At 34.7% G+C, this 17,634-nt stretch overlaps 1 protein-coding gene and 1 long non-coding RNA gene across 3 annotated transcripts; one reads left to right on the forward strand and one right to left on the reverse strand.

Moving 5' to 3' along the window:
• Positions 1 to 24: 24 nt before the first annotated feature.
• Positions 25 to 2,646, reverse strand: LOC141655799 (uncharacterized). Its single transcript, XM_074462847.1, has 2 exons — positions 2,517 to 2,646; positions 25 to 1,846 (listed from the first exon to the last, which is right to left on the reverse strand). Exon 2 carries the CDS (start codon positions 1,836 to 1,838, stop codon positions 336 to 338), a length of 1,503 nt encoding a protein of 500 aa, XP_074318948.1. The 5' UTR covers positions 1,839 to 1,846; positions 2,517 to 2,646; the 3' UTR covers positions 25 to 335.
• A 7,425-nt stretch (positions 2,647 to 10,071) lies between these two features.
• On the forward strand, positions 10,072 to 12,344 carry LOC141655800 (uncharacterized). Of its 2 annotated transcripts, XR_012548187.1 has the most exons (6): positions 10,072 to 10,316; positions 10,609 to 10,767; positions 10,850 to 10,944; positions 11,143 to 11,203; positions 11,618 to 11,847; positions 12,086 to 12,344. It is a non-coding gene; the product is annotated as an uncharacterized LOC141655800 (long non-coding RNA). The 2 variants fall into 2 exon arrangements; XR_012548186.1 differs by lacking the exon at positions 12,086 to 12,344 and having other exon boundaries at positions 10,081 to 10,316; positions 11,618 to 11,942.
• Positions 12,345 to 17,634: the final 5,290 nt, after the last annotated feature.

Raw genomic sequence — 17,634 nt, forward strand, 5'->3', positions numbered from 1 at the left:
AACCTTTTCTTGTAAGGAGCTGACATATCCGGCATAGAAATATCATGCTGACAACAAAAGACTCCAACTTTCATAATTAAATCATTCCAGCCATTTTCTCTCATGTCTTTCAGTTTTCCTTTCGTAATTGAAAGAAAATGTAGAGCGTTCAATATGTCAAGGTCCTTCTTTTGTAAAGCTTGACATAAAAAGTCGGTAATCCTCATAATATCATGCATCATATGCAAACAATACACAAAATCAAACTTTTTCATAGCCTTACTTACTGTTTTTGCTTCCCCTTGCACTTTGTCTGCTCCATTTAGATACAGGCCATTAATAGTTGATTGTGCTGCTCAAAACAATTTAATAAGACTTGAAATAGAACGCAAGTGAGAACCCCATCTAGTAGCTCCACCTCTTTGCAGAGAGCTAGTTTGATTTTGTCCTGAACCCGTCTCAAGTGTAGCGGCAGCTACTAAATCTGCAATTTCAGCCTCTCTGCAAGCCTTCAACATAGAATGTCTTTTTGCGGAAGAATAGACAAAATTGACAATCATATTCAAAGTAGAAAAAAATTGCCACAAGTCATGAACTCCTTTAGCGACGGCATTTAAACACAATTGCAAGCGATGAGCAAAACAATGTATATAATATGCGTACGGACATTCTTTCAGGAATAAAGCTTGTAACCCATTAAATTGACCACGCATATTGCTTGCACCATCATACCCTTGGCCACGCATATTTTCTACATGAAGACCATATAGTCTAAGGACCTTTGATATTTCATCTTTCAAAGTTTGAGAACAAGTATCCTCGACACTAAGCACCTGAAAGAAACGTTCTTTCAGTGACCCTTCATTGTTAACAAATCGAAGAATTATTGCCATTTGCTCCTTATTTGACACATCAAGAGCTTCATCAACCAGAATCGCAAATTTAGAATTACCTACTTCAGCCCGAATCTTAGCTCTAACTTTGTTGGCAAGAATGTTTGCAACTTGTTTTTGAATAGTTGGACATGTATATTTGGCATTTCCAGGAGCACTATGCACTACTTTGTTGACTTCATCATTTATTCTTTTGAAAGAATTCAAAACAGCATCAAAGTTGACACCATTAGGAGAATCAACCGACTCATCATGACCTCTAAAAGAACATCCCTGTCGTGCTAACAGTCTAACAGCTTCTATTGTAGCAACAAGCCGAAGTCGATTTTTTGCTAACTCTTGTTCAGATAATGTGTTAATAACCCGCTCTATATGCTTAGAAGGGTTTCTCAAATTTTCCCACTTACGCATTGAAGCATTGTGTATTGACATTATACCTCCTATATGACGAATGACACCCGATTGCTTAGACATCACATTCTTCCAGCCATTAAATCCAGTTTCGGTGAAAGATGGATGATGAGATGGATATGTGTCAAACAAGAAACATGGAAAGCAATACACTTTATCTTTAGCAAGAGAATATTCAAGCCAAGGCCACTCTTTGAACCATTTGTGACTAAACATTCGACCTTGATTTCCATGTTGTGTACATGGATACTCTCTTAAATATGGCTGATAAGGTCCATGTACCACATAAGCTCTTCGAATATTATCTTGTTCATTCAAAGGATACATACCTATAGCTCGACGTTTTCCCGGGTCCCGTTCAAGTAATGTAACATTATAATCTTGATCATCTTCTTGTTGTTCACTTTGGCCCTCTTGGTTGTTCGCCCTTTCATGTTGGTCATCTTCTAATTCAACTCCTTGTTGTTGATCAACGGAAATTGATGGAGCAGAGTCCTTTTTAAGCCATGACAATAAGGTCTTGTAACGCTTGGGTTCTCGATTATCCGTCATCATTCACAAACCTTGTGATAGAAAAACATATGAATTATATACACTAATTTACAGCACAAAAAAATGTTTAGAATCCAAGTACTTTATCAATTACAGGAAAAATGACTATCATTCTAAAAATATTAAACATGGTCTTAGTTCAATCCTAAAATGAAGCAACGATAGAAATTTATCAATGATCATTTACCATGAGATAAATCGTTTAGAAGATGATCAACATGAAATTGATCAATGATCATTTACCGGAAGATGGCTATCGTTCTAAAAACATTAAACTGATGCAAATATTATCACAATAATCGTCTGTCTACAAAAATTCTGGTACAAAAATAACCGTCTGTCTACAAGAATTTTGTCTACAAAAATTTTGTCTACAATAACCGTCTGTCTATAAGAATTCTGGTACAAAAATTCCGTTCGCCTACGGATTACGGCTACATCGTCTGTCCGTCTTCCTTTTCCCTTAATTTTAACAGTATAAATACTCCTTTTGCCTACGGACTAGGTTTACGACTACAGCGAATTTGACATTCTTATTATCATCAAAAATTCAAAAGTTCAAAATCAAAAGATTTATCTAGAATTAGACTTTCAAAAGAGCCCTATTTACCTAATAGCATAATCAATATTACTAAAAGGGAAGATATAATTGATGAATAATAAGATTAATAAGAGAGATACCTTAAATGGAGGGGCTGAACGACGGAGAGACAACTGTAAAAGGCGGTGGATCGGTGGTGAGCCTGGTGACCGATGAACTGATCGACGAAATTTGGTGTATTGTAGAGTTGGAGTGAAAAACATACGTCACTTTGGGGGGTTTTCTTATTTGTTTATGAAATTGACTTTTGACTTTTAAAAACTTGTCAATTTTTATTTTTTTGGCTAGTTGGGCTTGAGCCCAGATAGCCCTTGGGCTAAATCCGCCTCTGTCAGTAATACAAGCACCATTCTTATTAATAAATTGATAAGAATTCATACTAATCTAAACCCTATTTCATTCTTCTTGATGGTCACAAATTTTATCGAAAATGACAAAGAACGCTATAACTGGCCAACCATACTAATCTAAACCCTCTTTCATTCTTCTTGTTTTGTTTTCTTGTACAATGCTTATTTTGTTTATGTTCTTTCCTGTACGATACTAATGTAAAAAGACGAGGTTTTAGTGGAATCTATCTAAAATTATTGTTGTTGTATACATAACTGTCATTTATTTTTTCAACGTTTATATTTACATCATATTCTTTAAAAAAAAAGCTTATTTGTTCAATATACCTAAACTTATAGTCCACAAATAAAAATATAGAAATTTATATTTTTAAAAACATATTTTTGGTTGAATAAATTTCTATTTTAATATACAAATGATCGGGATTGAGGAAATCAATACTATATATTAAATCCAGAAACCAAGGGACTTCAATGTAATTAAAGAAAGTTATACAAATTAATTATACTATATAGTTTTAAATCAATTGCACCGTGTGATGGACCCGATTGAGGGATCTCAATGCAAATATTATATAGTTTGGGTTAAAATTAAATTATATAGAAGCTTGGTAATTTTCCTAAACATGGTCAATTTCCTTAAAAGAAAATAATTAATTAAGATGGTCAATTTCAAGGAGACTAAAAGAAGGAAGATGTCTGGTAATTTTCCTAAATATTTATAGAATACTAGAATATGGTCAATTTCCTTAAGATAAAATAATTAATTAGTATAAACATGCACACTTATGGTATTAATTATTATCATCATAAAATTATATATTAAATTTAAAATTTATGCAATTTTATTAAACTTTACAGTTTATTAGATGTATATAAATGTTAATTATTTAACATACAAAAATATAATATGTAGGTTATAAATAATTCAAGTTAGATTTCATAATATATAATATTGCATAATTCTTTCGATTTGATTTAATGCATATATGTAATATATTTATATAAATATATAATCCTCTTAAAATTGCATGCCTAAGTAGTAAAAGTAATTTCATCTTTTGTAGTAACATTGGATATAGTTATATGATAGTAATCACTCATTTGAATAGTAAAAGTAACAATATTATCAACGAGATTAGTGAGGGTGGTAGAAACAACAACGAGAGTAGTGAAATAATCAATATTAATGCGGCAATAGTGAAAGTAATAATAATTACGGCGGGAGTAGTGAAATTATCAATATTAATGCGGCAGTAGTGACAGTAACAATAATTAAGGCGGGAGTAGTGAAAGTAACAATGATTATGGGCAATTTGTGAAATGTTATTACTATTGTTTCATTAATAAGAGTAAAATATTAATAGCGGGAGTAGTGAATTTGTCTTAGAATTTATTTCATTGTAATTTTAGGATATGTAATAAAAAATATATATTAATGATAAATTTATGGGTTATACAACTTTAAATAATTTTATTTAATGAAAAAAAAAATTTAATGGTAAGTAAAGGTAGCCCGGGCGAAGCCGGGCACCAATACTAGTATAATAAACACGAGGAAAAAAAATGAAAGACAACAACAATAACAACAAATAATCGTGGCAAAACATTAATAAACATAACAATATTCATGCCAAATACTAATATTAATTGTATGATCAAACCCAAGTTCCATATTAACCTAAAGAAAAATTGTATCAATATTCATAGCAATATCAATATTCATAGCAAAAAAAAATAATAATTAAATTTAACTTATTAACTAATTATTCACCAGCATTTTGTTGAAGTGTGTCATGTGGTTGTACATGAACGGCATGAAACAACTGGAGTAGACCTCGTTAACCCCTCTGAGGTGACCCCTTTCAATGGTAATTTCACTACCATTTCCCCAATAGCCACCCCATGAATTTCTGAGGACGATGTTATCCTCAGTATATGCCACAGCCGTCAATGCATGATTTAGATATTGTGGCACTTCATCAGACTCAGACTCATCAGACGAGTCCATGACCAAATATTCCCTGCATATTTGGTGGTTCAAATAGATTACGATATCGAATATTATACAAGTTAGGATTGACAACCGGTCGGCCCGTAAACAGGAAACTACTCTCTCTGGTTGGATATTGAGTTGTCAATATATTAGGAGACAATAGGTTTTGGGTTGGCATATTGAGTTGCCAATAAATATAAAAAGTGTAGATAAGTTATTACCCCATTATACTGCTCGAACTTTTCTCCAGCATAGATACCGGCCAAAAGGGGTTGCTGAGCGAGTGCCCTAATGAAGAGCTTCTCATTCATTGGGGCCTTGGGGTAGTTTAAAGTAGCCTGACAAAGGCACTTGCTTGCCAAAGGATGAGTATTCATCATCTACACACAGTTGTTAAATTTTATTAACTAATTTATCAAAATAACTAAGTATTTTCAAAATCAAAATTTGAAAAAAAAAATTAAGATAAAAAATTAATTACCCTCGGAGCGAGGAGTGTACACGCCTTGTCGCATGGCTCTCTGGAGGGCAAGCTCCAGAAAACCTCCTGCTGGCGTATTGGCAAAATCCTTGTAGAGTAGATCTTCGTAAGGTAAGACAAGATTTTTATTGATTAATTTGCCATAATCTTCAAGGATTTATAGACATTAAAAGCATAACAATCATCTGCAATATATTATTAAATATTATTTATTTGATTAGATAATATTTGAAAGTAAAGATAACTACGGAGTATATAACAAAGTTAAGATAACTTTTATTTATTTATTATTTTGAGATTTATTGTTATTGTAGTCATTTTAGAAGTCTTTCACAAATCATTCGGAGTCAATCAATCATCAATCATCAATCATCAATCATCAATATATATACTACTCCATATAAAGACATAAATACCCAACAAAATAATGAAACAATCAATCTACCTTTCCTCTTTTGCAGGTGCTATTAGAATATAGTTTAGGCCAAGAAGGATTTATAAAAACAAGACAATATGTTCACATGGACATAGCGAAATATGATGGTAAGTAATAGAGTAAGCCTTTACTCGCTACGCATAATTTTGTTTTTGTCATTTACCTTTTTTGAGTCAAAGTTTAAAAACTTATTGATGACTAAATTAGAAACTATAATATTTACCCGTATGTTGTATGATATTTACATATTTAGGCCTCGTTTGGTTGTCCACCCAATTCATGAGAATTCTAAAATCCCATGAATTGTGGTTTTGGGAGATTGTTTGGTTACCCTATTTTTTTATAAATTGGAGGAGTTTCAAACTCCATAGGAGTTTCCAATTCCTACATGATGGGGGAATTGAACTACCTACCCCCCTCATGGTCATTGGAAACTCCTAGGAAGCAAACTCCAGTATGAGCAACCAAACATATTATTGCAATTCATGTGAATTTCGATGTAGGAGTTTAAATCACGTGCATTGCAGATTAACACATCAATTCAATTCCGGTATGAACCAAACGAGGCCTTATTTGTTATCAATACATCTTTCATACAAAAATATCACCAATTACTATTAGAATTCTTATTATAATACTTGGTGAAAACGTTGGTAGAAACAGCTCCGCTTATGATTAGGCGATTAGCGTTGAGTTTTGTCATTATAAATGAAGTATCCAACTAGTTAGCGAATTATTACAAAGTAATAAAGATTATTGACTTACGGTTGTGCAGGGCACTAGGCATGGAATATAAAAACATGCAAGAATGGACTATGGCTTTCATAAATCTAGTTTATTATTATTATTATTATTATTATTATTATTATTATTATTATTATTATTATAATTATTATTATTATTATATTATTATTATTATTTTATTTACATACAAAGGAATAGGTGGCGCGGTTATGATCTAACACGCTTTTAATAACAGAGAATTGTAATGAAATTTGTATAGCTACAAGTTTTATGAATACGGCCCATACGGGTGAAGGAAGCATAATGACTTGCTGTTATCCTTACTTTCATGTAGAACAATTGGCAATGGGTCAACCGGGTGAGTAGGTAGGGTTTAGGTCAGGTTAGTTCAGACATGGTCATTTTCGGGTTTGGAGGAATTCAGATTTTCGGTTTATTTTTCAGTTTACAACAAAAAAAAACATTTGGGACTGGTCATACGCATCATGCTCGGGTTCTCAATTAGTTTGTAGGTTTATATTTACTTTAAAAGACTCATATTCCACCTTCAAAACATATAAATAAAAATAAGTGAGTACTTTTGTTCCCACTATGGCATTATCCATGTCATGGAGTACATGTAGGTGCAATGTTTAAAACCATGGGTGAGATCACTATGGATGATTGGCATTGTTTAAGAGACGTATACTAATTTTCAGTTGAAATTTCAAATAATGAAATCCAACAATTTTCAGTTGAAATTTCAAATAATGAAATCAAACAAAATTTTGATTTTAACTATGCGGCTGAGAAATATAAAATATGAGCATGAGCATATTGGAGTATGGCAGAGTACATTGAAATCCCCAGAAATTCGATACTTCTGCAGTTCTATATTTCTAATCTAAACTCCAAACATACAATTAAGTGGATAACACGATGGTCAAAGTACCCATTACTATTAGAGTCGCGGTTAGGCCATAAACTTGATTCGTAAATTTTGTTATAAAAAACTTTTTCAAACAATTTTATTTTCGTCCCCAAAAAAATACATATAAATAAATGGATAGAACAATAAGATGTAGCGGCCATAAGGTTGATTCGTAAATTTTTTTATAAAACACTCTTTGAAACAATTTTATTTTCGTCCCCAAAAAAATACATATAAATAAATGGATAGAACAATAAGATGTGGAATGAGTAAATTATATTATATAAATAAAAGCATAAAAGTAATGTTTTTTTAAGCCTTTTATTAGCTCCTTCATTTTAGGGAAAAACAACAAGACTTTTCTATCTCCAAAACTCCAAAAGAGTGCTACTTGCGCCTAAAAACCATTGTTTTAATTAAGAACACAATTAAGACAAGACCATGACACTTTTTCCCGCCTACTCTAAATGCCAACGTGAATGTAGCATACAATCATACACATGAAAATTATGAATCTTACCATTTTTTTGCTCAGGCAGCGGATCCGGAAATCTTACCCTCCAATCTAGTCTATTGGGGACAAATTGATTTATACTCCTTAACAAAACCTATAATAACCAAGATATTCATGAGATCATGCAAAAAATAAAGGGAAATTTACTCCAATAATCCCAAGTTTCAATTTTTCCTTAAAAAAACTACAATTTAGAATAACTAGAACAAAAACAAACCTTGTCCTTACTAAAATGTGGTAACTTTAAAGTAGGATGTTGCATAATTCTCTCATAAGCCCTCAACATTTTTCCTACTTTTAAAAACAACTATTGTAAATTATACCAAAATTAAACAGAAAGAGGGAGAGAAGAATTGAAATCATGATTTCAACATTTCTCCTAATTAAACAGTAACAGAGGGAAAAGAAGATTTTAAATAATGAAGCTTAAATTTCAGGGGACAACTAAGACCATCTACATTGGCCATCACTTTTTACAAAATGATGGAGAAAAGAGAAAAGTGATGGTGGATTTGACATGCATCGGTGCATGAGAGGAAAACAAAAAGTGATTGCCATCACTATATTGAAGGAAGAAATGGTGGACAATTGTTGGGTCTTTTTCAAAAGTAATATTATTTTAATTAACTTACACAATTATAAAAAGGGTTTTTCTAACCTATGCCCATTAGGCATAGGATAAGGAAACAAAAAAGGAAATAATTAAATGATATTTTTTTGGGAAATTGTAATATTATAGTTCCTCCTATTCATTCATTTTGTCCCTCTTTCCTTATCGAAACTAGTCGGATTTTTGTCCCTCTTTCCTTTTTTGGTAACTTTTGTGTGGTCCAAATTTAATTACATGTGGGGTAGAGTAGAATAGAGTGTTTTGTGTGGTCCAAAATCATTTTCTTAATTCTTGTGCAAAATAGAAGGGGGGCAAAATGAATGAATAGGAGAGAGTATTACTTTTACTTTTCTTTACAATAAATACATTCATTTCTTCCCTTTTTGGTTTTCTTATCATATGCCCAGTGGGCATAGGTTAGAAAACCCGTAAAAAAAATAAAGTTAATGTTAGATTTTTGTTAAATAAAGAATGTGTGGGGTAGGATAAAGTAAGAAAGAGAAAAAATTGATGGTTAATTGATGTGGGGAAAATGAGTAAAATTTGGTGATGGTAAAAAAGGTGAGGTAGATATGTGATTAGGATAGAGAAATGATGAAAAAGAATAAACTGATGAAAAATATGTGATGATGGATGCGGATGGTCTAAGGAGAGAGAGAGAGAGAGGAGTATACCTTTGTTTGTTGTACAGTTGCCCTAGTCACTCTCTTGTGAGTTGTGACGGGTCAAGTAGACTATATAAGCATAATTCTAACCTAATCCAATAAGTCATCCTTGTGACGAGTCAAGTAGAATTTGTGGTCACCTAACACTTCATCCCTTCTCCACACTACACATATTTTTTTATGTTTGTCAACGCGTATTTTACGCGGTAAATATCTTTAGCTACGTATGTACGAAGTATTTGTAAAAATTATAAAGGTTAGATATTTTTAGGGTCCTGATTTTCGCAGTATACATTTTAGTCATCGTAGTACACTATTGACAATTATACCTCTCTTATTTCCCCCTTTCAATTTCTCTCTCTAATTTCTCTCTAATCTATTCTCTCTAATTTTACACACCATTTTCCTCTAATTTCACCCACCGTGTGTCCGTGTCCCTATGTACTACGTTGATAACTATTTAAAATAATTCGCAACTCGCATTATCACTCGGGTCTCTACACCAAAAATTTGTGTCAATGATTCTAGATTTATTTTTGTGATTTGAAGTTTTAACATCAAATCACCAATTACCATACAAGCAGGCAGTAAACATTTGCATTATTGCAAATTAAACATTGAAGGAAACAATGAAAAAAAGATAAAGAAAGAATTATGCAACCCATTGGTACGTGCATTGAACAAAACCAAAAATCAACTGTACAATTTACAAACAAACACCGATTGCCTTCTGCACGTACTTGCCAACACTCGTCTGTTACTACCAAACCACCTCTATCATACCACACCAATTGACTCCTCAATTAATTTTAAGATTAATCATAATCACAATTATAAAAGAATAAAATTATAACAAAAAAAATTAATTATCCTAAACTCTTAAAAAGTTTATACTTCCTACTACTATTCATATGAATAGTGCAGCTGAAATCCTCACCTTCCGTTGGTTTCTCCTTTTCGATCTCCTCCCTCCATTTCACTTGCATTTTCGTCCACTGCTTTATCACATTTTCACATTTTCTTCTGTTCTCATCCACTCCTTTCCATCTCCCTTTCATTCTTCACTTTACTCCTTCTCTAATCTCTCTTCTCTCGACGCTGATACCACGGTCAGTCAGTCATGATGATGAACTGGCATGAGACACCGCGGTGATGCTCATGATGACGACGATAGGTTTGTTTTCTGGGCCATTATCATTTTTCTATTTTGTTGTTGATTAGTTCACTTTTTCTGACCTTCACAAATCTCACACAAATTGCTTCAAATGTCCGGTTCCCATCTCAAATTCATCACTTGAATCAACCTAAATTCTCAGATCACTTAAATATCACGAATTAGGGTTATGGTTCACAATTAAATTGGGGATTTTGATTGTTTTGGATTACTAATAAGATTATAAGGTTTTGTTGCGGATCAATCATGTCTTGTCTTATATCGAAACTCAAGGGTGTTTACTATTTCGTAGGTTTGGCTCTTCTTCACTATTCTGATTTGTTGGTTTGCACGATCAGGGACCAAAAATGGATCCATGAGCGAGGCTGCAAAATGGATCACTGAGCTAATAGCACGATCAGGGACCAAAAAAGACGGTGGATTCACTGAAGCCCAGCTTCAGGAACTCAGAGTATGTATATACACCTATCTCACCGGCTTTTCTTATTTGAGAAACCAAACAAGTATCTCACCTATTTCACCGGTTGTTGCAGGATGGGGTATACCCGAGCTGTATGAGTTCAAACTTGGAGTGGCTTGTAATCACCATAGAATTGAAGGCTTGGGCACAAGCCCAGCTCAGATAGAGGTTAGAGCTCGAATTGAGGTCATTTACATGTATCTTGTTAGACATTGCTTCCATGCGAATGCTTGGTCACCAAAACATTCGCTAAATTCTCCTTATATTATCTCTAATTTTGAATGTTTATGTATGCAGCTTCTTTAACGTTATTACTGTATTCCTGGGCTTTTTTGATGGCTAATCGGAGTTGGCTTTAATAACTAGGTTGTCTTCATTGTGGTTGGAATTGTCTCTACGGAGTTAGAGATTGAGCTCAACACGGGAGGTATTGGTTCTAAAGCTAATTAGTTATTTGGGTTTTGGTAATACTTTTTGCGGTTTTATGTTTTGTGGTTTAATTTTCTTGGCTTTGTTCGCTGGTTTAGTCTTTGTTGTGGTACCGGTTTTCTGGGATTGTCGGGGTCAGATCTTTAGCTCGGAACACGAGGTATTTGATTGCTAATCGGAACTAAAACATACTAAGTAGTACTGTATTTCGGGTTTTTGTGTTTTAAGTTGAGTTCGTTATATCCGTTGTTGTGGGGTGTGTTTGTGATCTAGACTAACGAGTGAGATCTTGATCTCAAAGCATGGGGAATTTGACTGCTAATTATCATTGTTGCAGTAGTAAATAATATTGTATTCCTGAGATTTTTAACTGCTAATCGGAGTTGTACCCTTCCTTTTTCTGCTTTTATAGATTGGAGCAGATATTGAGATCGTAAGAACCAAGATGAAAAGTCAGAGTCTTCCGTGCAACCAAAAAGATGTGTGATCTTCTTGCTCGGAACTTGTCTCAACAATTTGGAGCTGCTGTAATTCATTTTTGACAAATCCCAGGGTGAATGCGATAATGTTCTAAATCGGTTTCGTAGTGGAAGTTCTTCTTTGCTGGTTGCAAGCTGGTGGACTTGATGTCCAAGAGAACAGGTTATTTCCTTTTAACATTACTTAAACTAGCATTGTCACTGGTGATTCGTGTTGAGCTCGGAGTTCTAATTCATGTCTTGCTATCTTCACTTGTGACTACTCACTGTGAATTTGGTTAGGAGTCCGTGTGTTGTTGCTTTGGCTTGTGAATTGCTCGTTTATACGAAAAAAAAAGGAATTTGATATCTATCTATATCTATACCTCTTAAAATGTGAGAAGTTACAGAATATTGCTTAGGATCTCAGTCAGAGGCTATGGTTATCGAATGGCTGAGAAGGTGGTTCGGGATGCAAGGGTTATGTGGTGGTGCTGAACGGAGCCTGAGTCTCGGAGACGGTACTGCCGAGTAGTTGGTGTTTTCGAGCTGGACCATGGTATTAGGAATTGATAACGATGATGTAAAGGTATTCTTGCATTCCAATTAGGTTTACATATTGATTATCCTCTTCCTTTCAAAGAAACTCTATTTCATTGTACTACTTAAAATGTCAATGTTGTCCAACGAGGTTTCTACTTTCTATCACTTTTAACAATTCAAGATTCATCGTATTCAACTTCGTCTTTACGCCATCGCCTACTAAATTTAGACTTTCACATAGCTAAATCAAGTATTTGCCTCTTTCTTGGTAGTATATTCTTTGCTCCAGGTGAATTTCATGTTGAGTTCTGCTGAACTCTGATCCAGTTGGCGTTGGTGCCTGGGTATCGGAGGTAGGAGAAGGAGATATCTAAGGCAAAGGCCGCGAGTGGTGGCCGAGAGTGCAGGAGATTTAGGGTCGTATATTGTGGTATTCCAGTTACGGTAATATTGCTGCCAGTTTAGGTTTATAAATTTATTGTCCATAAGCTTCTGCAAAAAACTTTTCGTAATGTTGATTTTGACTGATTAATCATTAGCTTTATAAGCTAATGGTGCATTCCAGTGAGAAGAAATTGATTGAAATATCTATAATATATGGGGTGAACATGATTGTTGCAGGTTTTTTATGGCTTCGAGTGGCGCATCAGGCCTCGGAGTGAAAATAACACAAGGTTAGTCGGCAAAGAATGTAGTAAATTCGATTGTTTTAGATTATAATATATGAGTGAACTTAATACACGGTGACATTCTTTAAGAGGGTGCTGAAGAGGAGAAAATTAGGAAACTTAACTTGCAGGATGTTTCAACAGAAAATCCTCCAATCCATCCATTGGCACATGACTTGTCGTGGATGTTACCACCTCTTCTGAAATTATGTTCAGTTGTTCACTCACATGAATTACCATGCTATTAAATTTGAGACTGAAACTTTATCTAGGATTAGGCATCTGGGCTGATCGTGACTGTTGAGCCACAACTGTGACAGAAATTATGCGTCAGGATGATTTGATTTCGACACCGCTATACAGCTAATGATTGCATCGACAATGCCTACGTACTGGTTTCATCCGCCTAATTCATGCTGGTTCGTTTTATGATTTTGATCCACTGTTATAAGGTTTGTTTCAATTGTTATTTTGTTGTTTCTATTGCTACGTCTTGTGGCCTTCTAATTAAAGTTAAATTCTACGTCTTAGTTCAATGTTCACATTTGCCATTTCTCTTTTGATTGATTATTTCTCAACTGTTTGTTTGTGTGGATAGCAGGTTAACCTTGGCATATTAATGGACTATAAAGGTGGTAATTGCAACAACAAGAGGCGCCTTTGGTGATACGAGTCGTATAAATTGAAAAGGTGTTCTTATATTAGGTAAGATCTGTTTATTATACCTTATGGTTTACTTATAACCAAACTTGTTCTCTTTTAATGACTTAGATTCTTTACAATTGTTTATGTGGATGTTTCTTGGTTCCTTTAGGTCAAAACATGATGGTGACAGTTATGGTTTGGCTCTCATTCCTGATAAGAGATCAATCATCTGCAATGTAAGTCTAAACATTCAATTCCTCAATTTATTGTGCTTACAATTGACTTCCGATATGCTTAAGTTCCTGCCTGCTCATTTTTTTCTTTTTTTTGGGTGCTCCTGCTTTCGTTCCTAATCGTTCCTAAACATTTCTTTTTTGGGGGTGCTCCGCCATATTAGAGAAGAATGTCACACATTATAAACCAATGAGTTGCTCTGCCCATGATCAATTGGTTTTGGGTTGAAAGTTGGAACCCTTTTAGGACTTCTAAGGTGGACAATTTATCCTCTTTGGGGGTGACCCATTCCCCGTGTCATGATTTTCAAGGTACGCCGGAGCAACTCATTTCTCACCCCCTGCTCTCCAGAATGCATAGGTGTATGATCCTGGACTCCCAGCCTATTTCTCTCCCTCCTGACAATGATAGATTATCTCATCTATTGTAAGCCATAAAAAATAAAATGATCTCTGTTTTAGCTCTTACTTTCTCCCATGTATTAAATTTGCCTGTCTGAATTATGGGTTTGTGCTTTTGTCTCCACTGTTTCCTTACATTGCACTATGCTACCATTTCCGTGATCCCTCTTTTGGTAATCAAGAATCCCTCTATGGTTGGTCTTGAGAAATGAGACACTATTGTTTTGTTTCATTAATTTAGGTTCTCACCTCACTATCTCAGATTATCAGCTATTATAGTCATTAATATGGTGTTAAAACTTGGTCAACTTTGACCAATATGCTTTCCATTTTAAAATGATGGTCAAACCTTATCAACTTTGTCAAATAATTTCTCACAATACTATCTCTTTTTTTTCTTCAAAATAGTGACATGAAAATATATTTGGAAAAAGAACTTGATAAATATAGCGGAGGCATAATGCCACCGGTACTATGGCTACGTGACTCCGTCCACGGGAAATTATACCAACAAATGCATAAAACATCATACGGGCTCACTATTTACAGTGGAAACTCAGTGGAAAAAAAGTGAACATTATCGTGGCATTAGGCTTGCATCAAATATTATGGTATCTTTTCATATATTTGGAGAAATTAGTTATCAAAGTTGACATCGGTGGACATTGTAGTCGAATGAAGCCAATAAGAACGGGATAAAGGTAGTATTAAGATGGTTGACGCACGGTTTCCCATCTAATTTGTCGTGTACTACGACCACTGTGTGATGACCAATAGGCTCCTCAGTAGTCAGTGGTGTGTTTTTGAACAGTTGAAATCAGCTGTGCTTGGTTCCATACATATAATAAGCAATGTGCACTCCTTTCTGTGTAAGCTAAAAACTCAAAGCATAGATCTATTAAAGAATTGTCGATGAATTCCCATGTTTAAGTTTGTTGATAAAAACTCGTAATAGGGTTACAATGCTTGTCAAATAAGCTTGTTGTTTTTCCCATGTTTAAGTTTCACTACATTGCAGCTGTGCCTTACTTTCATTTAGGTTCTCTCCGTGGAATTGCTTGCATGGAATGCAGGTGCCGTGGTTTCGGGCTCGGAAAGGTTTCTCAGCTTCTTTTCTTTGTATATTGCAGGCTTGCAGCTTTAAAATAATAGCGAGGTGGCAATGCAGGTCAATGATGTACAACACCCAAGGTTGGCTTGACTCCTTTTATCTTCCTTCAACTAGCAACACTTGTATTTATGCATAGGTAGCGACGATGGTGGTGAAGAGGGGCAAGGTTGAGAGCAGTGTGAAGTCGTCGCACAGCTGAGAAGACAGTAAAGTAGGGTAATTTGATAGTTGAAAGAAGTGAGGGGTGTGAGATGATGAGGTAATATGGTACTTTAGCAAACTCTGAACACTCTGCAAGATAGTAAATTCTTCTAAAATCCTTTCGGTCTATTTTGCTTTCTTTATGTTTATAGTTTATGATAATCGGATTGATGCTTAAAATCATTGTAGTATGGTAAGACTTTATTAATTAGTTCTATTGGTTGGCTGAATCGACTCCATTAAATCCGGTTGACATATTTAAACTGACAAGGTAGGCGATGGTATATATGACCGTAGGAAGGGTGTAGTGCAGAAATGTTAGTTGAGCGCTCGGACATCCTAAAATAGTTCAATCCATTTAATTCTTTAGCCTCAAACTAATTGTATACCAGTCAAATGACATGTTAGGTGAAAAGGACCGGAAAAGATTGGAAAATCGTAAGAATGACTTGTAAGATGCTGTTGTGTGTTCAAGAGTTCTCAAGATTGAAAAGAGGGCATTAGGTGTAGATTTTCTGTGTTCATGCATCTGATGACTTGTACAAATTCGTCAGTATCATGAGAATTTTCATTTGTGTGCATGGCATGTCTCAAGGAAGTCTGGCAAAGGTATTTTCTGGATTCATTTTATTAAAACACTGCCACTTTTGTATTCAGCTGTTCAGTCAGAAATTGGAGTATGTGCTGTGTAATTTTTACAACTTACATCTTCTCCAGCTTTCTAAACTAATAACCACATCCAGAAATTCTGTTTATGTTAGATGTGGTCACATACGTCTCAAAAGCAAAAGGGGTTCCCTGGCCTCTAGCAGCCTAACGAGAATTCCAGCTTGTACAATATGTCTATTATCGGCTGCAACTCACCATAAGAATTTCCGTCGTATATGCAGGAACATGAGGGTTACCTTGGCTACAATGAAGACAACTTAAAAGCTACTAAGGTGTACATCGAGGTTGTGCCGACCACGGCTCTTACCCGAACTCAGGAGCTGAAGTAGGTGATCCGACAGGTCTCTCTAATCTAATCACCAAAGGGTCTGTGGCAACATTTACAACTTTAGGTCCACTTTTGTCTCCGATGCACGTTTGGAAGAATAAGAAGGAAAAAGTTCCAGGGTTAGGCCGCCTTGAAACAGTTGCACGGACATTGGACATGACGTGAAACTAAATAGCTATAATTTTGATGTAGCGGTTGCTTAGTAACATATGTCAACTATACAAGGCTGCATTTTGTGTATAAGTAATTAGCTATTTGGCAGAACTGTGTCTTGCTCATGACATAAATTTCTCATTTTGCCCCATTTGAATCTTATCTACTTAGTATCTAGGCGTTGTTTCCTTCCTCTATTATGCCTTTCCGGTGTTGCGGACTTTAACCGGACTTGTTATTCAACTGTTAGCCCGTAAATTCTGGACCTGAAAATGAGCACAAGTAGGACCGTTAACCAGCCAATGTGTCTGAAATGTTTGGCAACAAATATGGTTAAGTAGTTCGGATGTTATTTTAAAGCCTTGCAGTTGATACCCACAACACAATCCTATAAACCTTTCAACAACTGATGTCAAAAAATCGGGGCTCCGCGCCCGGAAGGGCGCGGCGCAACGACTAGTTAATAGAAAAAGTATCAAATACCCATTATATTCTCGAATAAACATTCATAGTTGAAAATTTTGGAGGTTGAAAGAGGTTAAAGATTCAATAATAGGAAGAATGTAGAGAGAATTAGGTTTTGATAGTTTTTAGGTAAGGGTAGATAAATTGAAAATTTGGAGCAAAAAGTACTATAATGAGTAAAAATTGTACTGCGAAAATAAATTGCGTAATTTTAATGTATTTTTAAAGACGGATTAAATAAGATTTCACATGTATATATATTTTCACTTATTATCGAGAGTTCATTAAAATTGAGGGGTTGTTTGGTTGATCAAGGAACTTAATTTTCCTAGGAAAATACAATTCATGGAAATTAAGTTCCCTCATCCAATTCGGGTGAATTTCGGAAAAGTGTTTGGTTGCTCATGTAGGAATTAAATTCCACAGGAACTTCCAATGACCAAGAGGGGAGTAGGTAAACAACTTCCCACATCATGTAGACATTGGAAGTTCCTGGAAAGTTCTAATTCCTACATTTTCCAAAATTTATGGCAACCAAACAACCCATGTTTTT

The sequence above is a fragment of the Silene latifolia genome, chromosome 5 (genome assembly GCF_048544455.1).
Source record: "Silene latifolia isolate original U9 population chromosome 5, ASM4854445v1, whole genome shotgun sequence".
Classification (NCBI taxonomy): Eukaryota; Viridiplantae; Streptophyta; class Magnoliopsida; order Caryophyllales; family Caryophyllaceae; genus Silene; species Silene latifolia.